The 21,531-nt window shown below is 36.6% G+C and overlaps 4 protein-coding genes across 6 annotated transcripts; all 4 read left to right on the forward strand.

Annotated features, from left to right (window-relative positions):
* The first annotated feature begins 1,003 nt into the window (after positions 1-1,003).
* Positions 1,004-2,891, forward strand: LOC111447140 (60S ribosomal protein L23a-like). The gene is made up of 4 exons (XM_023086156.1): positions 1,004-1,108; positions 1,410-1,451; positions 1,950-2,310; positions 2,593-2,891. The coding sequence occupies exons 2-4, from the start codon at positions 1,439-1,441 to the stop codon at positions 2,675-2,677; spliced, it is 459 nt and encodes a 152-aa protein (XP_022941924.1). The 5' UTR covers positions 1,004-1,108; positions 1,410-1,438; the 3' UTR covers positions 2,678-2,891.
* A 904-nt stretch (positions 2,892-3,795) lies between these two features.
* On the forward strand, positions 3,796-10,405 carry LOC111447139 (tobamovirus multiplication protein 3-like). Of its 2 annotated transcripts, XM_023086155.1 has the most exons (11): positions 3,796-4,257; positions 4,729-4,819; positions 4,925-4,977; positions 5,062-5,154; positions 5,244-5,315; positions 5,937-6,055; positions 7,524-7,587; positions 7,683-7,736; positions 8,305-8,382; positions 8,688-8,803; positions 10,395-10,405. In XM_023086155.1, exons 1-10 carry the CDS (start codon positions 4,096-4,098, stop codon positions 8,778-8,780), a joined length of 879 nt encoding a protein of 292 aa, XP_022941923.1. In that variant the 5' UTR covers positions 3,796-4,095; the 3' UTR covers positions 8,781-8,803; positions 10,395-10,405. The 2 variants fall into 2 exon arrangements, with proteins under 2 accessions (XP_022941923.1, XP_022941922.1); XM_023086154.1 differs by lacking the exon at positions 10,395-10,405 and having other exon boundaries at positions 3,797-4,257; positions 8,688-9,151.
* A 1,050-nt stretch (positions 10,406-11,455) lies between these two features.
* Positions 11,456-16,097, forward strand: LOC111447138. The gene is made up of 6 exons (XM_023086153.1): positions 11,456-11,850; positions 12,024-12,162; positions 12,740-13,351; positions 14,351-14,843; positions 15,070-15,151; positions 15,788-16,097. Exons 1-6 carry the CDS (start codon positions 11,821-11,823, stop codon positions 15,989-15,991), a joined length of 1,560 nt encoding a protein of 519 aa, XP_022941921.1. The 5' UTR covers positions 11,456-11,820; the 3' UTR covers positions 15,992-16,097.
* Positions 16,098-16,858: 761 nt separating this feature from the next.
* LOC111447497 (zinc finger CCCH domain-containing protein 17) lies at positions 16,859-21,067 on the forward strand. Of its 2 annotated transcripts, XM_023086704.1 has the most exons (4): positions 16,859-17,131; positions 17,213-17,438; positions 18,532-18,642; positions 18,805-21,067. In XM_023086704.1, exons 2-4 carry the CDS (start codon positions 17,301-17,303, stop codon positions 20,707-20,709), a joined length of 2,154 nt encoding a protein of 717 aa, XP_022942472.1. In that variant the 5' UTR covers positions 16,859-17,131; positions 17,213-17,300; the 3' UTR covers positions 20,710-21,067. The 2 variants fall into 2 exon arrangements, with proteins under 2 accessions (XP_022942472.1, XP_022942471.1); XM_023086703.1 differs by having other exon boundaries at positions 16,859-17,438.
* The last annotated feature ends 464 nt before the right edge of the window (positions 21,068-21,531 follow it).

Consider the following 21,531-nt stretch of genomic DNA (forward strand, 5'->3'; position numbering starts at 1 on the left):
TTGAGATAGCGAAATGGTTTGACATTTGATTCTAAATAAAGATGGAAATTTGACCAATGAAGGGATAGGAAGGAATGATAAAAGATGGTCAAATATGGAAATTCCATGACCACATTTGTCAAATTTGTGAGGTCACACCATTATTAAATGTAGTCAAATCAATCTTTTTTGTTAATAGAATAATCGGAAATGGTCAATAATATTCTAAATATACATAAATCTATTGATTTTTTTTCTATGTGCCTATTTGGTGTATAATTTTTTGAATGTAAAGTTTGGAAAATCGTTATTGGTACTCATGTTAGCCACAATTTGAGATCAAAGTGTTTGCCCGATTCTATATCGAAACATATGAAGCATTCTGAAAGTAAGTAAAACAAACATTTTTTCTTTTTTCTTTTTTCTCTTGAAATCAAAAGACAAAACTGGAATGCCACAAGTCAGGGAGTGGAGTTGTGGAGTTGCATTTGGGTTTCGGCCAAAATTTTCATTTTCTTTATCTATATGGTTGCCCCAAAGTTTTCTCGCATTGGGCTTTTTACTGTATGTTTCGCCTATGATTTCCTTTATAACTTGATATGTTTTCTTTGTCCAATTTTATCACATAATATTAGCTTCCACTTTTTTTTATTAGGATTTTGGGTTTGACTTGTTATAAGTTGATAAGCAACCTTTGTTTAATGTATATATACCAGACACACGCATATTATTACCACACACACATAAAGATTAGTGTGATTGTAACAGAAATGGAGTGTGAATGGATGATTTTCTGATGAGATCCCCCAAATGCAAGGAAGATGGTTGGGCGTTGTCGGCAAAGACAACAATTTGGGTCTTCCTCTTTTGAGACGTGGTTAGTGGTTACAACGAATGATTTTAAGAAAGAATTAAAAAGATCAATTGTTTTAATATGAAAATTTTAAGATTTTTGGACAGAAATGAAAAATAGATAGCCAGCCCCCAGCCCAGCCCAGCCCAGCCCAGCCCAGCCCATGTAAGTGAAAATCCAAACCTGTTTATTTCTTTTGAGGCCGCCTTCTCGCAAATACCTTCATTTCTTCTTTCTAGGGCAGCAGCACTGGCAGCACTCCGCTCGTAGCCGCCGGTAACCCCTCTCTTCTTCTCTCTCTTGAATGCCCGTTCGTTTTTTCGTTTTCATCGTTATGTTTTCTTTCTGTCTTTGTGTACTCAAAACAAGAAAATATTTCCGTCTTTTACTCACAAGAATCAACCGTCTTGTTCAATTTATCTATTGCCTCAAGACTTCGGGATCTTTCCCTTAAGTCATGCCTCTTGTTTTGATTTGTTTGTTACAGTTAGAGTGTCGTGTTTTCATCCTTGATTTCGTTTCTTAGTGCTATTCTTATTGATAAATTTCCTCCCGTTTCGTTGTTTGGTTCTGGCAGGAGGGTAATTTTGATACAGGGTTTCAGCGATGGCACCTAAAGGTACGTGCGCATTGTGTTTTTGTGGTTTCAGTACGCAATGTTCGTTTATTCGAATCAGTGTGTTCCATTGTAATCTAGTACGGGCATATTACTCGAAAATTTATGATATCAACTTCTGCTCTGAGCTACATGGGTCAGTGGATTTCTATGTGCCTGGTGTTTATAGAAATTTATTTTCTTCTATTCCTATGTATACTATTTGGTGTTAGGATTTAAACATATTATATTGCTGAGAAGATTAGTTAGTTGTGACCAATACTCTCTATATTTTCCAGTATAGTTGGTACCGATCCTAGAAATTGTTAGTGCATTATGTCCTCTTTCATTTGGTTGTTTTCTCCTCGTTTGATGGAAAACAAATTGATGTTTTAAATTTGAATTGTTTTGAGAATATACTGGAAGAATGGCATCTGAGCTCTTAATGTACTGTACTAACTGGTTGCTCTTGAGCTGTTGCAATTCTTTGTTGTGTTCTATTCTAAATTGATGGTTTTGCAGCTGAAAACACCAAGAAGGCTGATCCTAAAGCACAAGCCCTGAAGACAGCCAAGGCGGTCAAGTCTGGGCCAACTTTCAAGAAGGCTAAGAAGATCAGAACATCGGTCACATTCCATCGCCCTAAGACATTGAAGAAGGATAGGAATCCCAAGTATCCTCGGATCAGTGCGATTCCTAGACATAAGTTAGACCAATACCAAATTCTTAAATATCCATTGACCACTGAGTCTGCAATGAAGAAGATTGAGGATAATAACACACTTGTTTTTATTGTCGATATTCGTGCCGACAAGAAAAAAATTAAAGATGCTGTGAAGAAGATGTATGACATTCAGACCAAGAAAGTGAACACTTTAATCAGGTACGCATGTATGAATTTAGAAGTTGCACTTGCCACCAAAGTTTACCATCATCATTTACCTAGGTGGCATGGAACAGAAGAAATAATAGTTCGTATGATTCTTTCTAGCTTCGCCAATGGCAATACCTTAGCTATAACTGCTTGGCTGTTTGGGTTCGATAGTGCATGCCATTTTATTTTCAGATATTTTTCGTAATAAATAAAGTTAAAATTGATTTGTTAAATGCATGAAGTCTACATTGAAATTATGACTAGTGTCCTAACTATATTCTTGGTATGCAGGCCTGATGGAACAAAGAAGGCATATGTTAGGTTAACCCCAGACTATGATGCTCTAGACGTGGCAAACAAGATTGGAATTATCTAATCGGCCTAGGGGAGTTTTTTTTTTTTTTTTTTTTTCAGATTAGTTGTGACAATTTTGTTTAGATATTTGAGTGCATCTTGTGGGGACTCTTTTAGCTGCTTTTTTTTATATAATATATTGGTAATAATTAGCCACTCTGGTTGACTGAGTTCAAAATACTTGTGGAATACGTTCAAATCTTTTGTATTAGTTGTTTTCGAATACCGTTGTCACACTTCTGAATTCTTCTCTGTAAAACTGTTGACTTCTCAATATATATGGCAGTATGGCCAGTCAACTAACCCAACCCCACTAGGTGTGGTCGGTCATTAGGACCAATGGTTTAGAGATCCTTCTCAGTTTGCATGAGCTGGTCCTTCACGTTGTCTCTTTTTTTTTTTTTTTTTAATGAAGCTGACAGAGTTTATTCCAAAATTACTTGAGTTCAAGCTTGTACGTTTGCTCATTCCTAACATACAAGAGATGCGTTGTTCAATATCGAGTTGTTTTGCTTGGGTATATTTCTAGAATACTACCAAAGTCATTTTGCTTACTGCTTTTTTCTTAATCAATTAATTATATTTCAAAATAAAATACATTTAACTAAAAGAAAAAGAAAGAAAAAAAAAAGAAGAGTAACTCAGAGAAGCAATACAAAATATAAATAATCGAAAAAAAAATAAGTGGATTTTAAATACCTTCCCGTACCCACATTTTTTATGGCTATGAAAAGAGCTTTCCCAAGCAATAAATTAAGTCCCATCCCCCAAACATAGGTTTTAGGAACCCATGTCATTTCCCATCTCAAGTCCCATCCCAAACTCTAAATGCCCCCTAAATGGTTATGGAGATGAAATCTTCGGAGAGAGAAAATGACAAATTATATAGAAACTAAATGTTGTAATATTTAGCATTAGAAACTATAAATGTTAAAATAGGAAATAAAAACAAGAAAGGAACAAATTTGAATTGTTTGTATCTGGAACTACAAATGGAGTCCACAATTTAAGTCCTAACATATGGACTCTTTTAACCCACCTAAATAACTCAACACCCAAATACACGTTCCTAAATGTGGTCGAAGAGCTAAAAAACAAAACCAAAACACCCGCCATAACCTTAAATTAAACCCAAGCAAATGAATACTTTAGCATCCATCAGCCCATAAGAGAAATCTCTGTTTGCGCGTAGTTTTCCCATCTCACTTTCGGGATCTCTCTATTTTTGCTGCACATTCTGTATTTCCCCAATTTCGTTTAAATGCCGCAACACACCTAGATTATTTGCCCCAAAACGAAGAACCAAGAATATTCACTCACAACACAGCTACATTATTTGCTCGATTGATCGCATTGCTGTTTTCTTTTTTCGTCGTTGAATTTCGCGGAGGAACGACGATTCTCTATAATTCGTTTCCACGTGAAAGGGGAGGAGGATCAATGGAGACTAGCAGCGTCGGCATGGATAATTCGCCGGCGAAGGCGTTTTTGTTGATCGACGCAACCACTTGGTGGCAAGAAATCAATGATTCTCTCCTTTGGCAGGATCATATCTTCCTCACCCTTGCCGCTCTTTATGGCATCGTCGCCATCGTCGCTCTTGTAGGCTCCTTCTCTCTGTTTCTATACCCTTCTGTTCCCGTCCTTGTCCTTGTGTTTTCTGTTGTTAATCTCTCGTCGGAATTGGGTTTTTGTTTACTAGACTGAATATTTGATTTTCATGGTGTCCCTTGTTTATGGTTTCCTTAATTTCGTTGTTGTATTGGGTTATTTGCTCATTGCACATCTAATTCACCTGGACTTGAATATGGGGTTTTATTTAAGGATTTTGTTGTTTCTGATTCATAATCCCTGTCTCTGTGCTAGGAAAAGAACGAAGAGCTAGCAAACATGGAGCTTTCTTTGTCATTCTACTTTTGATCCTTAATTGTTTCTTTAGAATGAAAAACTGTAGTGGGGACTCTCTGGTTTTAGGCAATGGAAAAAGAATGGATGAGATAATGAATTCGATTGTATGAATCGTTGTTGGATTTCTTAAATGTTTAATGTTAGGATGTTTGTGCGTGGTTTTAGGTTCAACTAGTTCGTATACAATTGAGGGTGCCGGAGTATGGTTGGACCACGCAGAAGGTCTTCCATTTTCTCAATTTCTTGGTGAACGGAGGTTTATTTCATCGGTTTTGTTTTTCCTTTTTCCACTTACCTTTTCTTTAATTGTTGTGAGTTCTGTGAATCTCTGGGCTAAGTGATTAAATGTTTCTCACTGCAGTGCGGGCAGTCATTTTTGTATTCCGTCGTGACGTACAGAGTTTGGAACCACCGGTGTGGTTCGGTTCTTAATTGGTTGTTCTGATTTCTTTTTCCTATCACATGTTTAATGTTTCCCTTGTTTGTCTGTCTTAATAGATTCTCCATCATATCTTGCTTGACATGCCAAGCCTTGCCTTCTTCACAACTTATGCTCTATTGGTTTTGTTTTGGGCAGAGATTTACTACCAGGTGGACATTTTTATTTTTGAATTCATAATGTCCTTTTTGCGAATATGGAAAGACTGTATGTATACACACCTTACAAAAACTTTCCTCAGGCACGTGCTGTATCAACTGATGGGTTGAGACCAACTTTCCTTACAGTAAATGCAGTGGTCTATATTATTCAGGTGAGGCTCATTGCTATATCACGATTGAGAGATGAAGAATAGAATATTAGGGGCGAGGAGAGTTCAGGGGAGGAGGTTTGGTCTTTAGCAAGGTTTGACGCCTCATTTTGGGCGTCCATGTTGAAGGAGTTTTGCAATTATTAAGTTAGGTCTTATTATTCTAAATGGTAGCTCTTTCCTAGGCCGCCAAGCTAGGTATCATCAGCCTCCTTTTAGGTGGTTGTTTTGTAGGCCCGTTTTTTATTGGCTCGTGCTTTCGTCCCTTGTTAGCTCTCTTGTACTCTTTCATCTTTTCTGATTTTTTCATTTTAAAAAAAATGTGTGTATCAGGGTGTTGGCTCGTTGTGGCCATTTCAATTAACGATATCAACAATCATTTGATTCATAACACCAGTTATTAATTTCGTAATCTAGTGAATATGAGTGAGAATAATGCGTACTTAAGCATGTTGGATGGTAAAGCAGACCATTGACTCAACGTGTAACTAACCATACATGTGTCGGCTGTATTTTGCATTCTGCCTACTACGTGGATCATTATTCATAGTCAATAGCCAGAATGTTAACCGATTAATATATTTAACCCTTCTTTTTCTAAAAGTTTGATTGAGTTGCTTGCAGATTGTTTTGTGGCTGATATTGTGGTGGAATCCTGTTCATGTTCTGGCCACCCTTTCTAAGATGTTCTTTGCCAGTGTCTCTTTGTTTGCTGCCCTCGGGTTTCTTATTTATGGGGGAAGGTAATATTAGCATCTGCTTTTTCTCTGTTTCTTTATGATTTACATACATTTAAATAATCCTTTTTTCTGTGATGGAGAAGAAAAAAATCTATGTTTATTGCTTATAGAACCATACACTACAAGGGAAGTTTGTGAACATCATGAACTTCTAAACGGGCCTTGTGTTTCTTTAATTGGGGAGTAATTTTGTTAATGGCTGCTGTATTTTAAAGGTATATGTGCCAGATATGATTTATAGCTTAGGGAAGCTGTATATGTCCGAGTAAAAATCCATTTGCCTATAGATTTAACTATTAAAGGTGGAATATAAAGTTGCAGCTCAGTGGTCCCCAGTGAGTGGTTCTTCCAGTTGAATAATTTCATTTCTTCCGGTGTTGATGGATACCGGTCATTGAGATTGGAGATCCTGAGATGGATTGGTTGAGACGACCCTAATCAATTCTGAAAAGTTAATGAAGACTTCTAGAAGGGGTTTTTCTTTTTTTGGTGTTGTGTGAGAGAGAGAGAGAGAAGAAACTACTTTCATGAAAGAATACACCAACAGAACATAAGCCAAAGGAACAAGGGAGCCACAACAAAGTTAAAACGAAAGGCTCCTGTCATTTCAAATTTAATCCAGGAAACAGAAAACACTGAGAACCAAAAACGTGCACAGAGCGATTGAAGGCGAGCCATTCTTCAATTGTTCTCTGTGTGTGAGTCGTATGACATTTTCCCCCTGAAATTCTCAGTTTAATTGGGGTTGGAGAATCTTTTTTTTTCCTCAAAACAATTTCAAGGACGGGGGGCAGAATGTAACCTTGCTTTGACCCCAATCTCTACCCTGAAGTTTTTTTTAAAAATATTTACAGCACAAGGCTTTTTGTTGGTTATGGACCTTATGGTTAGAAAGTCAACCATAAATAAGTTAGCGTCTTGGCAAGACTTTTTTAAATCAATATTTAAAAATAATAAAGGAGTTAGATTATTATTATTATTATTTTTAGGGAAACGTTGCTGTTATAACTACAAATAGTTGAACTTTAACAATATGCATACTAGCACTGAATTATAAAGGTTGGAATCCCAAGGTATTTCTAAATTGCGAGGGTTGCTGCAATTATTTGCCTTCATACTTATGAAATTTAAATCCAATGACTAATGGAGATATAGCTATAGGGTATGTAATATTTTCAAATTTTTAGGAGTAATTTTTCAGATTCAAAGTTGGGCGTGACAGTACCAATGTTTAGTTTTGGAGTGGTTTCTTTTTTGCCAAAAATAATTGAAGAGTTGAGGAAGGTTCACTTTTCTTGTCATATGATAACCCTTTTCGTGCAGAATTGTTAAATCATGTGATCTTCAGTAGTTTTCACTTCCGTTGGCTTTTCTCTTTTGGTGCACTATTGGCATCTGGCAGACTTGGAAATTCCCTGTCTGTGACATTACTTGTAATTTGCTAATGGTTACTTTAACTGTCTCTGGGTAGATTGTTCTTGATGTTACAGCGCTTTCCTGTGGAATCCAAAGGAAGACGTAAGAAGTTGCAAGAGGTAGGATGTTATAGACTTCTTTTTAGAATTTTGATTCGTTTTAATCTTTCCCATAGATTCTCTCTTTTAACTTCTATTTGTTTTGGGTGGGACAGGTTGGCTATGTGACAACTATATGTTTTTCTTGTTTCCTCGTCAGATGCATCATGGTGAGTTTACTTCTCTCCAATGTTGTTATGCTGTACCAATGGGAGTGATTGCATTAGATATTCTGCCTTGTAGAGTTAGTATGTTATCATGCTTACAATCGGTGTGTAGAACAAACATCTCGCTCATTATGATTGATCAAATTTTAAAAATATTTGTGACAAGTTTAAGAAGTTGGACAATTGTAATTTATAATGGAGGTGCTAACTATTATAATCAGCTTTTGTTACTTGATGTGCATGAAAATTAGCATAGAATAATGTTTTAATAAGATATGAAGACAAGCAACTCAAGAAGGTTAGCTGTATCGACGGTTACCTACATGTTTTACCGTACCAGTAACTGGGCCGGGCCTGGGTATTATAATGAACTTCAAATCCATTTTCGTTTGGGTCCTTAACCAATCATCAAGGAAAGCCTAACGCCGTCCTCAAGGATTGAGCATAACGTAATAAAGTTACATATAGGCTTATTCTTGTAGCTATTACTGGTAGGTAACCGTAATAAAGTTAATTGCTTTATAGTCATACTCATTCGTTTTAATCTTGGTTTAATTTTCTTGCGCTGTAGATGTGCTTTAATGCTTTTGATCAAGCTGCAGACCTTGATGTTTTGGATCATCCTGTTCTAAATTTTATATACTACCTGGTAAATTCGGATTTACCTATGATATTTCGCTTGTGGTTGTTTGTATTACTGGAATCTTTTAGTCAATTGGGGTATTCTAATCAATATGATGAGTTTCCTGCATTCAGTTTGAGTATTAGTGTTCTATGATGATGAATCTAGTTCAAGTCTCAGCGTTAAGCTTGGGACTTGGTGCCTTTTCATAAAGGTGAACTTAAAATTATAATGGAAGATGGGTTATTCTTTGAATGGAATATGTTGTTCCTTAGTATTTTCTACTTCTTTTTGTTCGGGAAAATGTCTTACTTGTGTTTCCATGTCTGCAGTTGGTTGAGATTTTACCTTCTTCTCTGGTCCTCTTCATTCTGAGAAAGCTGCCTCCCAAACAAGGAATTACGCAGTACCATCCTATCCGCTGAAAGGGTTGAGGAAGAAAAAGAAAGTGTTGCATGCAGAAGTAAACGAAGAATTGGGAATGAAAATGTACATGCTTTCTAGGGAAACAGGCATTTGGAGTTGTGTTTAAATAGAAATGAAGAGGTACAGGCCCGAGATTAGTGTTGGTGTGGCATATGATTTAACCTAACTCGCTGGATCTCTTGTTGTTTCCTTTTTGGTTCAATAATAGCAAGAGAAACAGTGACATTTCTAAATGCTTTTCCCTGTATATATACCCAACAATTGCATCTGAATTCTGCTTTTATAACTCATGCTCTATGACTCGTTAATTTTTTGCGACAAAAGCCGTTAGAGGCGGAGGAATTCAAACCCAAGACTTGACATTTTTAAACTAGCATCTCTTTTCTCCTCCTTTTTTTAGTGCAACAGGGATTGAAACTTGAACTCCGACGTGAAGGAAAGTAAATGGTGCCTTAAATGTTGAACCCTTGTCCTCATTTTTTTTCCTACATCATTTTTGTACACTAATTTTTCTTATTTCATTTCCTATTGTTTAAGTTTTGATCAATAATTTGGTTGTGTTTAAGCCATCCACCAAAATAGATGTAGGCGAAAAGTATACAGATTTAAAACCCCTCTTAAGAAAAGGCAACCATTCATGTGACATTTTGACCCACATGCCTCCAATTTAATGTTGAATCTATCTATTCGTTGGATTTCTTGGCCCTACCCAGGTGACCACCGCCAATGGGAATAATAATTATTATCAAAGATATTAATGAAATGGACAAAATAATGTCAAAGAAAGAAAGAAAGAAAGAAGAAAGAAATGGACAAAGCTCCTACTTGCTAACCTTACCCACACCGTCATTTTCGGATTGACACACCAACCAATGAAAACTATTAAAAAAAAAAAGAAGCTTTTAAATAAAATCAACGTTAAATGAAGTGCTTGTCCAAAGGGAGTTGAAGAAGTTTTATTGAGAATTTCTGAGATGTTAGTGTCTTGCTCACGAGAAGAAATGCGAAGAAGTTTTTTATAAGATGCTTTGGAAGAGAAGATTGTTGTTGGGTTATGGTTGATGTTAGAGTAGTTATGACGACTGCAACTCTAGTAACCACGGTTTTCTTATTATATAGATAATTGTAATGCTAAGAAGAAATTGAGTCGATATACAAGAATGATAAATGGAAACTTTGGAGCTTCCTCAAGGTAAAATGATGAGATTGATTATATATCTCGGGTTCCATATTGAGTGTAGTTGAATATTTCGTGTATGCAATAGTTTGCACATGCCTTAGATTTATCCTAGGTAGTTAGTGCAACTTGTAAATATTTGAGCAATCCTGAAAAAGAAAGTTAGAAAGTAGTTCAATCGAAGCTTGTGAGGTACTGTTTGTTGAGGATTATTGGGAGTGAGTCCGAGTTGGTTAATTCAGTGGAAAATCATGGTTTTATAAGTGAGGAATACTATCTCCATTGGTATGAGGCTTTTGGAGAAGCCCAAAGCAAAGTCGAGTTTATGCTTAAATTGGACAATATAAATTCCTGACATGGTATTAGAGTCATTCTCTAAACTTAACCATGTCAATAGAATTCTCAAATATCGAACAAAGAATTGTGAGTCTCGAAGGTGTAGTCAAAAGTGACTAAAGTGCGAGGGGAAGATTGTTGAGGATTATAGATAGAGTCATTAGTCAAGTAGTTTCGGGTCAACATTCTTTTTTGTGATAGTCAGAATTCTATCTTCTTTACCGTGAGAATAAAAGTTGTATACCAATTTGAACACTGGATTGATAGGATGACTAAATATCTTCCTTTCAAAATTCCTTACACATTTGGAAAAGATAATAAAAATATTTTCGTTGATCTGAAATATAGATTTGTTGATTAAAAAAAAAACGATGAAATTGACCGTTCCCTTCTGCTTCACATGAGAGTTTTGAAATTAGTAGTGAGATAGAAAAAGTTGGTGTGGTCTGAGAGGTCAACTTAGTTATTCACCACCTAAAAGTCAGCAATTATACAAGACATTGGATACCAAAATTCTCAAAACATTACAAACAAAAAAAAAGAAAAAGAAAAAGAATTTTTTTTTATATATTTAGGGATATGCAAATCATTCTCTGTGGTTTTACTTTTACTTGAAGCAGTAATTTCAATTTATTTTATATTTTAATTGAAGCAAGAAATTCAAATTTAAACTTAAAAGGAAAGGATGACAAACAGTATTTTTTTAATTTATAAATATCATGATTTTTTTTACCCATTTTTGAAAAGTGATCATTCATTCTTTTTTCAAAATTTGAATAGAAATTCATATATTTATATTCTGGGTTCATAATAAAGTTTTAATCAAGTGTTGTTTTGGTTTCTTTTATTTTTTAAACTCTATTTTTATTATAATTTTGGCATAATATTAACTCAATAAAATTTTGAAATGCAGTAATAATTTTATATTAAAGACTTTCTTTTTTTTCGTTGGGCATGTAATTTGTGTTAAAATTTTGAGTTGGTTACTTTTTAAAATAAAGGAACAAAGATGAACGTTTCCAAAAGGTATTTTCAAAAAAATATATGGAAACTGAAGTGGACAAAATTTGAAATATTAAGAACCATAAAATGAACTCTTTGAAAGTAGAGGGACCAAAGTAGAGAATATAAGAAAGTAAAAGGATTTGAAGTGAAAAAAAGGAGAAAGAGAATAAAGGTCCTTTTCCATGGTCTTAGTAGAAGAAGACGAAATAGCTGAAGATGCAGAGGCAGAGAACGGTTCAGTGTACAGATGAATTGAAGCAGCGCGCACACACACACACACACACACACACACACACACACATGCTTGTTGCCTTATCTCTCAGTCTCATAGCGGAAGTGATGGAACTCCCCTTCACTCCTCTTCCTCTTTCTGAGCTTTGACCATGAAATCTCAATCTCCACCCATTAATTCCCTCCACAACCCACTCTTCTGAACTCGCCTTTGCGCGAAGGCTTGTAGCATTGCTCGAAATCCCTTCGTTTCTTCTCCTTCTGTTAATCCCAGACGACGAATTTATTTCATGGACTACGAGAGGATCCAGAAGCCTCAGGTTTTTGCTTCGTTCTCTTCTGTTTCTCTCTCTTCTCGCTGCCTGTATTTCCATGACCCATCATGAGGGGACGATGCAGAGTTACCGAGGAATTGATTTGTATTTTCATGTTCGTTTTTTCTTTTATGCTTGTGTTGTATTGTGTTGTTATCTGATGACTTCATTTTCGGCAGGCTGCCGGTGGAGGGGGGTTTTCGCCCGGGAAGCTTAGGAATATGCTGCTTGGGTTGGAGAAAAAGAGGAAGGAAGAGGAGGAAGAGCTTGGATCCACTTACGACTTGAGATCTCAACCTTTGCCGGTCGATGAAGCTGGTAAGCTGAAAATGTTAAGGATTTGTTTTCTATGAAGTTTCATTTTGATCCTCGAACGGATTGGATGCTCTGAAGGCTCCAAATAGAAAAAAATGGAAATTAAAGCTTCCATAAGAGGTAGAAGTACTAAAGACCCCGTAGAGGGCCGTTAGGTAAGCCTTACTCTCTTGTATAACACTTATCCAGAGGTCGCGATGTCGAATCATTGAGTGTTATAAGGAAAACTTAATGTCTCTGAAGTACCGTTAAAGAGGGCGTAAGAAAGTGGTGCTTTTAGCCAGCTAAAGAGGGCGTAATATTTCCCATGTTTCCATATATCTTTTAGCTAACAAGTTCCTGTTAACTCATGTCTATTCCAGACAAAATGATGCATTATGCTCCCATTTTCAATGTTCAGATGTCTGCTTCACTAAGAGAAAAGGCTTGATCTTTTGTACTTCTTTACGTTGTTGCTTCTTGAGGTGCTATTTACAAGGATATATAGTTTATAAGTGAAATGCACATGATTTAAACTGAACTTCTGAATTTTACAGTGAGTGAGTATCCTGTTTTATTGAAGTTGAGATGTTTTTAATAGGCACTAGCGGATCTGATATTTGCAAAGATGTGGATGTGGTCAGTGTCCTTCCAGAATGCTCGACTTCAAAAAAGGCTGATTCACTGGACTCGGAGATGATTAATGAGCACAGGTTGAAGGACAACACTCATAATTCACGACTTAGGATGCAGGACGAGCCTTCTCTAGATTATGATAGTGGACAGGATGCTTCCACTCTGCTCACTTCAACCTTTGAGTTCCAGAAGTCAGAGAGGTCCACACGAGTTACCCTGGGACCCTTCTCTAAGCCAGCACCATCCAAATGGGATGATGCTCAGAAATGGATCGCAAGCCCTACCTCAAATAGACCCAAAACAGGGCAATCTCAGATGCAGGCTGGACATCTTTTTGGATCACGAAAATTAGGTATTGGTCTTGGGAATCGTCAACCATCTCTGAAGATCGTGGTTGAAGTTCCAGATCGGAAAGTGGCTGCTTTTGAAGAACCAGATACAAAGCAGATTGATAGTGAAGCTAACTTTGGAAGTGTTGCCCAGAAGTTTGTTACTTGGGATGCTAATCCATACACAGTAGCAGATACACATTGCAAGCCTATGTTGATGATTGAGAACTCTGTTGGAGAGTCAGCAAGTAAGAAGATGTAGTTCTTAATAAATTTTGGTCTTACAGTATTCTTAACTGTTATCTCATTAGTCTAGCCAGGAAATGACCGTTAAAGATTTAGTTGTTAACTCTCATATTTATAGATTAAAGGTTTCCAGAACTTTTACAATATTTGGCCTCTATTGTTAAATTATCTTTCTGGTGGTTATGGCATGTAGCATGCTTTCGGGACTATTTTGCAGAATAAATTATGAATCACCAACTTAAATAAGGAAATGCTAGGAAGGCTTTCAAATATATTCGTACTCTAATTCTTGGACTTCGAAGTTGGAAATGAGTACCCAAAAATGAACTGGTAGTTGTTTCTTTACATTTGGTAGTTTTATCCGCAATATTTTGGCTATCCATTTCTCTGCTCTACTGAATTTGTAGTTACAGATTGATCATTTTGAACTCCTCTCATGTACCTTCTCTTGGACTGCTTGTAAAGTTTATGTACTTTAATGAATCTGAAGAATAGTAGTCTGTATTTGAACTTGGGAGGTAGAGAAGGTGGAACATTTCTGAATGATTAATTTCTTTCTGAGACATACTCTGCTTCATCCTTTGTCATTGTTTTTTTGTTATTTGTTCGTAGTCATTGATAAAGTAGTTATGAAAAGTAGCTGTTTTATAACCTCAGGTGCGGCTTCAACAATGCTTATATTGCTTTCACTTCTATGAAATGTTGGATTGTAAACTCATTTTGAAACTAGTGTAAAATAATTTTATTTGAAGAAAACATGAACTATGGAACTTGTTTTTCTTCATCCCCTGCCCATCGTAGTTACCAATAATTTTTCTTACAAGACATGGCATCCACTGGAAAATAATTATTTGAACTCTGATTTTGACCATGCTGATTTATAGCTGTTTCATATGATCTTTAATGTGAATCCCTTTGCAGAAAGGGAAAAAATATATATATATACTTAAAAGTAAATTGGATTTCACCTTTTTTTTGTTTGTTCTGTACATGTTTTGCAGTTAGTCTTAGCCAACATGATTCATCTTTGGCCATTCAGACTGCAACTACATTTATTCCTCCTCCCACGACTGCTCGTTCTGTCTCGATGAGAGATATGGGTACAGAGATGACACCTATTGCAAGTCAAGAACCTTCTAGGACTGGAACTCCTGTGAGAGCAACAACACCAATGCGTAGTCCAAATTCTTCTCTACCATCAACTCCTGGGAGAGGTGCACCAATCTCATCTCCGGCCGCCGCAGCTAATGACCGTGTAGATACTGAACAGGAGTTATCTGAGAAGGAGATACAATTAAAAACTAGAAGAGAGATAATGGTTCTCGGCACACAATTGGGGAAACTGAACATTGCTGCATGGGCTAGCAAGGAGGAGGAGGATAAAGATGCTTCAACGTCACTTAAAACTGTTGCAACCGAACGACCAGCTAAAAGTGTGATAGAAACACGAGCTGCAGCATGGGAGGATGCTGAGAAAGCCAAGTATATGGCTAGGTAATCTTTTCTATCATTTTACCAAGCGCCGAGTCTTTCAAATCTTTCAGAAAAGTAAAATAAAAATAGAAATAAAAACAAACTCCTAAAGTTTGGTAGTTTCAGTCCTTTGTTTTTGTTCCTATTCCAATCCATATCCCTATTCAGATCTTAAGTACTATACTTTGGCATGGAAAAGTATTGGGTCCATTGATTACAAAAACTAATGATGATGAAAATTCATCAGGTTCAAACGTGAAGAGATGAAAATTCAAGCATGGGAAAATCATCAGAAAGCGAAAACAGAAGCTGAAATGAGGAGAGTTGAGGTTTGTGCATACTACTTGATGCTATTCTTGAATGACATTATATGTTTTAGCTGTTGAGTTTTCAGTGTGTTGTTAACCTCCTGGATCCAGTGGCATTGGGATATGTGAGAAAAGAGTAAAAGGAAATTTGGAGAATGAGTTCGCCTTATCAACATTTTAACTCAGGCCAACTTTTTATTGGTATTGGTTGGTCAAATGTTCTTTCTTTTCAAATGTGTACATATAAAGGCCAACATAAGGTAGCTTAGCGGTTAAAGCATTTACTCCTCGTAAAGTTAGATGTTCAAATTCCTACCGTTTACTCCTCATAAGGTCAGTGTTTGAGCCTGTTTGAGTATTCGTCAAGAGTCGTGCCTTCATGTGGTAAGTTAGTTATGATGTAAGCATGTTTATAGACATTACGAATGGCGAGGAGAAGCAAGTTTTGGTTTTGGCTCATGTCTAGGGGGAGTGGAAAGCACGAGTATTCCGTTGTAGAAATACTTCTGTAATACCATGAATAGTTGAACTCCCATAATACGTCACATATACTCATCCCTGATTAACGTTGGAAAATCTCCAGCCAAGAAACTCAAATATCAAGTCAATCTTTTGATAATGAAATTATGCATTGAATTAGTACTTGGGGTTATGCAGGTTAAAATAGAGAGGATGAGAGGACAGGCGCACGATAAGCTGATTAACAAACTAGCGGCAGTTCGACACAAAGCTGAAGAAAAGCTAGCAGCAGCAGAGGTCAAGAGAAACCGCCAAGCTACAATAGCTGAGCAGCAAGCAGATTATATTCGCCAAACTGGTCGCATCCCTTCTTTATTTTCCTGCTGCTATTGTTGCTCTTAAAAATTGAGAGTTTTTTCTTTTTCTTTTTTCTTTTTCTCACTATTTGTCTATGTACTGTCCATACTGTATACAAATTCCGGTTATTGCATGGTTTGTTTAGTTTCTATATGCGCTTATAGAAGAAAAGATATGGTCTGCTTCATATTTTGTACATTATCACTTTTATGTTTTCAAAGAGGTGCCAAAAATATGAAAAATCATTTTGGAGGTCTGTTACCATGTGATTCATAGTTTTGTCTCATTGGATGAATGAGAGAAATTATAAAAGTATTTTAAATTTGTTTTGGATCGATAATCTAATGCATGATAACTATTAATCCAATGCATGATATGACCCTTGACGGATAGATCTTATCAATTTTGACATGACACCCATCAACTTCTCATGCAAGCTCTAGATCAAAATGAGTCATTGACAAGTATTTGTAAGATTTTCAACGACGTATTTGTAAGATTTGTGAAAGTAAATCCATACCCTCTAAAATTAAATCAAATTATGAACTAGTGTAAGATTTTACATTAATTGAAGTTTAAGAGTATTTTAGAAAGGACGGCAAACCCTAGATTTGTGGGAGTGAAGATAGAAAAAAATTAATTTATATTCGTATACTAAGATCTCACACTAATAATGATGTAAATTAAACATTAAACCTTTTCTCTTCATTTTTTTTATAAAGATTTTAAGTTAATTTATATGAAATTAAGGGAAAATAGTTATAAATTATTAGAGGGTAAGATTGTTCAGTATAAATTAAATATTCACACAAATTTGTCATTTATACTTTTTAAAAATAAAATTTGTTTTCAAAATTATTTTTATTATAAATATCTAGGAATCCAAAAGAAATCAGGATTTAAACACATAAAATGGCGCACATGCACACATAGAGAGCCTTGAATTGCATCTCAGCCATTCTCTTTGCCCTTTCCTTCTTGAATTAGGGATTTTGCCTTTTCCCCAAATTCTCTAAGATACTCGCTGCTCTTCTTCATATCCTTCATCTTCTTCCTCCACCACCGTTTACATCTTCTCTTCCCTTATGGATTTCTCCTTCAGATTCATTTTTTTCACTATATCTCCTCTTAATCTTCGCTAACAATACTTTCCTTCGAGCTTCAGCTTGTTTTTCCCTTTTTTTGGTATAATTCTCGCCATTCCATCGCTTTCTCAGTTGGCTCTTTTGTTTCTGATTTCCTTTGCTGGTCGTTCTTTTGGATCAGAATAGCTATTGGGATTTTTGGGGTGTTCTTGGATCTGTGAGCGAAGCGGTCTTGTGGGGTCCTTTTTTTTTTTTGCTTTTCGATCGGTATGGTAGGAGGCGGACCTCAAGTTCTTGAGCAGCAACAGCAATCTCTGCCTCAACCCCTATCGGCTGCCGACGAGGAGGCCGTCAAGAGGAACACCGACTGTGTTTACTTTCTTGCTTCACCTTTGACTTGTAAAAAGGTTTCTTTTCTTTTACTCTGATTTTGCTTGATTCGACCCTCTTTTGCCTTTCTATCTTTGAATTTTTTGGTTGCGTTTGCTCTTTCTTTTTTTCTTTGAATGAGATCTGTGTAGGTTAAGATCCTGAGAGTTGGCTAGTGAGGATTAGGTTGTGGAAATTTAGCTAGTTCACTTAGAAGTCCTTTTTGAATGCATTTGATGTTTATTTCACCCAAGTCACTAGGGACTTACTGTAATTCCTATGTTAGCTTCTGGAGAAATTTTGTTGTCAATTTCATAGTTCTCCTTAACTTAGGGTCAAATTGTGGCGTTGTTAGCCACTTAACGTTATTGTGTAACTTTGGGAGGAAAACTGTTTGTTCTTGTTTGTCACGTGTATGTGTAGATGTAGGATCTCGTAGCTTGTAATTGAAGGCATGGAATTTAAATGTAAGGTATGATTGTTGTAGAATATTTCCTCAAATTTATCATGTGTCCCAACTTAAGTTTGCAAATTCTTGGTATTTAATACCGGATCGAGATGTTAATTGACCACTTTTTAATTCATGGTTAGGTATACATAGTAGTTTTTAATATCCTTGTAAATACACATACATATTTCATCACTTCTCGAGGATTCGAACTCATTGGATTTTTTTTCCTACCTTTTCCCCTTGAGTTACTTTTTGTAAATCCTCAATTGGAAATATCTGATTTGTGTTGTAGGGTTATAAACAACCATGAGTATTAAAAAAAAATCTAATATGTTTCAATATATTTTTCTAACTAATAGGTTCCTCTTCCTAAACTTAATTTGGTTATGTCCTATTAATCAGGACAGTTATTTGGCATTCACGTAGTATTAGAAAGAATCGCAGGAAATCCTTTGATAACTCTATATCCCATGATCAAGACAATTGATGTTTGTTGAAAATACACTGTGGATACAATTATATTTATCATTGATGTTTAATTGTGTCCGTAATATCTTTCTATGTGATTTCCAACATGATCAAGACAATTGATGTTTGTTGAAAATACACTGTGGATACAATTATATTTATCATTGATGTTTAATTGTGTCCGTAATATCTTTCTATGTGATTTCCAACAGGGGAGTGAATGCGAGTATCGCCACAGTGAATATGCCCGGGTCAATCCTAGGGATTGCTGGTTCTGGTTGAATGGTAACTGCTTGAATCCAAAATGTTCATTCCGACATCCAGTAAGTTCTATACATTTGCTTGTAGCAACTGTTTATGTTTCTAAGTAAATCCCTGTTTATAGTTTCAAGTGGAACTAGTTTCTTTTTCTTTTTTCTTCTTCTTTCAAACCCAATTTGACTGATTTTCATCTTCCTATCTTTCTTGTTACGATTTTCTTTTAGCCTCTTGATGGCTTGGTAGGAACACCCCATTCAACAAATTCGAGTTCTCAGATTCCTTCCCAAACTTCAGCAATTCCATCTGCTCCTGTCAATTCGAGTAAACAAGGAGTCCCCTGCATTTTCTTCCAGAAGGGTTTGTGTCTTAAAGGAGATCGATGTGCATTCTTGCATGGGCCTTCTCCTGTTCCAATGAACAAAGTCCCTCAGACAACAGCAAATGCCCAAACTGGCAAGCCACCGAGTGTCAAGAAAGTTTCTTGTGGTACCCTGAGAAGCGGTCAAGAGCAGAAGATACCTCGAGCAGATTGTTCGAAGTCGATTGATGGGGCACCTCTTAAGCTTGCAACAAAAGATGAAACTGTGCCGTCAAACGTTGGTAACGTCAATGAGAAGAGTGGACCACCTGCAGAAGTGGCTGATGATGGTTCAAGGTACAAGGCTACAAATTCTCTTCCTGTTTTAAATGAAAGCTCATTAAGTAGGGCCAGTCGACTGCAACCGAGTCATGTAATAGATGATTATGGGTTACAGAATGGTAAGGATGCTGATGAGTTTTTGAGAGAGACCTCTCCAGGCTTTGATGTTCTTGTTGATGATGAGCTGAGAGGCTCTGGTTATTATGAAAGTGAAGAACAGTACGGGAGAACAAGAGGTCACGAGGGAACAAATATGATTTCTATGAATGACTATGAAATTGGTCATTCTTCTGATTATAAGATGATTTCTGATGTTGATCATGATGTTTACAACAATGTAATTGACTATGACTATGACAGTAGGCAAGGGCAGTATGGTTGGGATCGGCATAGGTCCTCATCTGAGAAGTTTTCGATGGGGTCAGCGCAGATGGATAAGAGACTTTTCCCAAAATCTAACAGTCCAGAACATATTCAGACTATGGATTTACGTCATCGTTTAAACAAGCAGAGAAGGGGAAATGGTTTGAGATCTGTGATCAATAATGAGCATACTGCTGGTCACCCTGAAGAGCGAAACTATCACGCTCCTAGGAGAGATTCTCACCCCTCTCAAGAGAACTCCACGAGTAACCGTCTCCGAGGTAGGATAAAGCTCCTAAGGATACCGTCTCCAGTTAGGAATAGCAATTTGCAGCCAGAAAGAGATTTGAACCGGGGTAGACCCTGGGGAAGATTGCTACCTGGAAGGTCACAGTCCTTGTCTCATGAGGGAAGCAACAGAGATGAAATGAAAGGCAGACTGGAAGAAGATTATAACAATGAGGGTAGAAATTTCAATGGTCTTAGTTCTAGAAGGGATAGGATGGATGGAACGCCGGACTTTGCTGCTCCAAAAAGTCTGGCTGCGCTGAAAGACAAGCATGTGGGTACTAAGGAGCAGCAAACCCTTGGCAAAAGAAAAGGCTCAGATAATGAACAATCTGGAGGTGAACTTTCGTTTGAGGGACCGAAGTCTCTTGGTGAGATTCTTAAAAAGAAGAGACAAGTTAAATCTGATGTTGACCCTCCTGTGAATAATGATGAAAGAGAACGCTGTGTCAGATCAATTGAACGCTCCACTACTCCCCTCTTGAAGCAAAGTGGTCTATCATCAACGGCCAAGCAAGAATCGAACAGTCTTGAAGGAACCAAGTCCTCTCCAGCTGAAGCTTTTGGGCTAGAGGAGGAAAATATCGACGTATCTCATCACCATTCTTCTCAGCCTATGCATTCAACTGATGACCACGAGATTGAAGCTTACGATGAAACACTGGAGGAGGGTCATGAATATGAAGGAGATGATCAGAGAGATTGTGAATACAAGTACGAGCAAGTCGACTATGGGGAATACAATTACGAAGAAGATGAGAACATAAATCCTGAAGAAGAATACATGGACGACGAAGATGGAGATGACTTTGCCAAAAAAATTGGTGTCATGTCATGATCACGATCATGAGCAGCGCAGATCACTCATGCTCTTTGCTATGAACATTTTGTTTCTGAGGACTTGCATGGTCAGTTCAAGATTGAGCACATGTTGGTGGCTGCCATGAATAATGTACTGAACCATCAATTATTGGACACTCCTCTTGTATTAATTGGAAGAGAACCGTCTTTTTACTTGATTTATTTTCCTGCTTTAATTATATTTTAACAACCCTGATTTGAATGGGAGATGTTGGTTATGCTTGAGGCATGTAGTTGTGCTCACCAGTCGAAACGAAGTAAAAGTATGTTGCAGTTGGCGAGAGTGAATGGTGTAAGAGTAGAAAGTTGAATAAGAAAATTGATATTCTTATGCACCTTTCAACATCAACTTCCCGTGATCCTCTTTTTATTTCCAAGTCTTTTATTTGTGGTTCATTTCTGTCCTTTTGTGGTTTTGTGATAAGGAACAGCTCTTTTTTAAACTTATTTTAAGGTTAAGAGAGGGAGTAAGCCAAGGCAGTTGATTATTCACCTCCATTTTGTCAATGATATTCTCATTTCTTGCCCTTCAGGACCGGTGAGACTTTTGGGTATAAACAAGAATCAAAAGCAATAAATGCTCTGCTTTGCTCCTAAAGGAGTAGATGAAACTTGGAAGGAGATCAAAAAACAGGTGTCTACACAAGACAGGTTACAAAGAAAACTCAGTTTCTAAAACAAGAACAAAAAAATATTACAACATAGTAAGTGACTAAAACAAAAAATGAAAAAGAAAGAAAAAAAAAAAAAACCAATTGTAGCCCACTGTAAACGTCCCAAAATTCATAAAATTTGAGTA

This window comes from Cucurbita moschata, unplaced genomic scaffold (genome assembly GCF_002738365.1).
Source record: "Cucurbita moschata cultivar Rifu unplaced genomic scaffold, Cmos_1.0 Cmo_Scf00009, whole genome shotgun sequence".
NCBI lineage: Eukaryota > Viridiplantae > Streptophyta > Magnoliopsida > Cucurbitales > Cucurbitaceae > Cucurbita > Cucurbita moschata.

What these genes read in the sequence shown, in the direction of transcription:
- LOC111447138 (XM_023086153.1), top strand. Translation starts at nt 11,821, where the DNA reads ATGGACTACGAGAGGATCCAGAAGCCTCAG. An exon ending in AAAGCCAAGTATATGGCTAG is followed by an intron (nt 14,844 to 15,069) that starts GTAATCTTTTCT and finishes AAAATTCATCAG; the next exon opens with GTTCAAACGTGAAGAGATGA. An exon ending in CTGAAATGAGGAGAGTTGAG is followed by an intron (nt 15,152 to 15,787) that starts GTTTGTGCATAC and finishes GGGGTTATGCAG; the next exon opens with GTTAAAATAGAGAGGATGAG.
- LOC111447497 (XM_023086703.1), top strand. Translation starts at nt 17,301, where the DNA reads ATGGTAGGAGGCGGACCTCAAGTTCTTGAGCAGCAACAGCAATCTCTG. An exon ending in CACCTTTGACTTGTAAAAAG is followed by an intron (nt 17,439 to 18,531) that starts GTTTCTTTTCTT and finishes GATTTCCAACAG; the next exon opens with GGGAGTGAATGCGAGTATCG. An exon ending in AATGTTCATTCCGACATCCA is followed by an intron (nt 18,643 to 18,804) that starts GTAAGTTCTATA and finishes ATTTTCTTTTAG; the next exon opens with CCTCTTGATGGCTTGGTAGG.
- LOC111447139 (XM_023086155.1), top strand. Translation starts at nt 4,096, where the DNA reads ATGGAGACTAGCAGCGTCGGCATGGATAATTCGCCGGCGAAGGCGTTT. An exon ending in TACAGAGTTTGGAACCACCG is followed by an intron (nt 4,978 to 5,061) that starts GTGTGGTTCGGT and finishes CTGTCTTAATAG; the next exon opens with ATTCTCCATCATATCTTGCT. An exon ending in CAGTGGTCTATATTATTCAG is followed by an intron (nt 5,316 to 5,936) that starts GTGAGGCTCATT and finishes AGTTGCTTGCAG; the next exon opens with ATTGTTTTGTGGCTGATATT.
- LOC111447140 (XM_023086156.1), top strand. An exon ending in AAAGTGAACACTTTAATCAG is followed by an intron (nt 2,311 to 2,592) that starts GTACGCATGTAT and finishes CTTGGTATGCAG; the next exon opens with GCCTGATGGAACAAAGAAGG.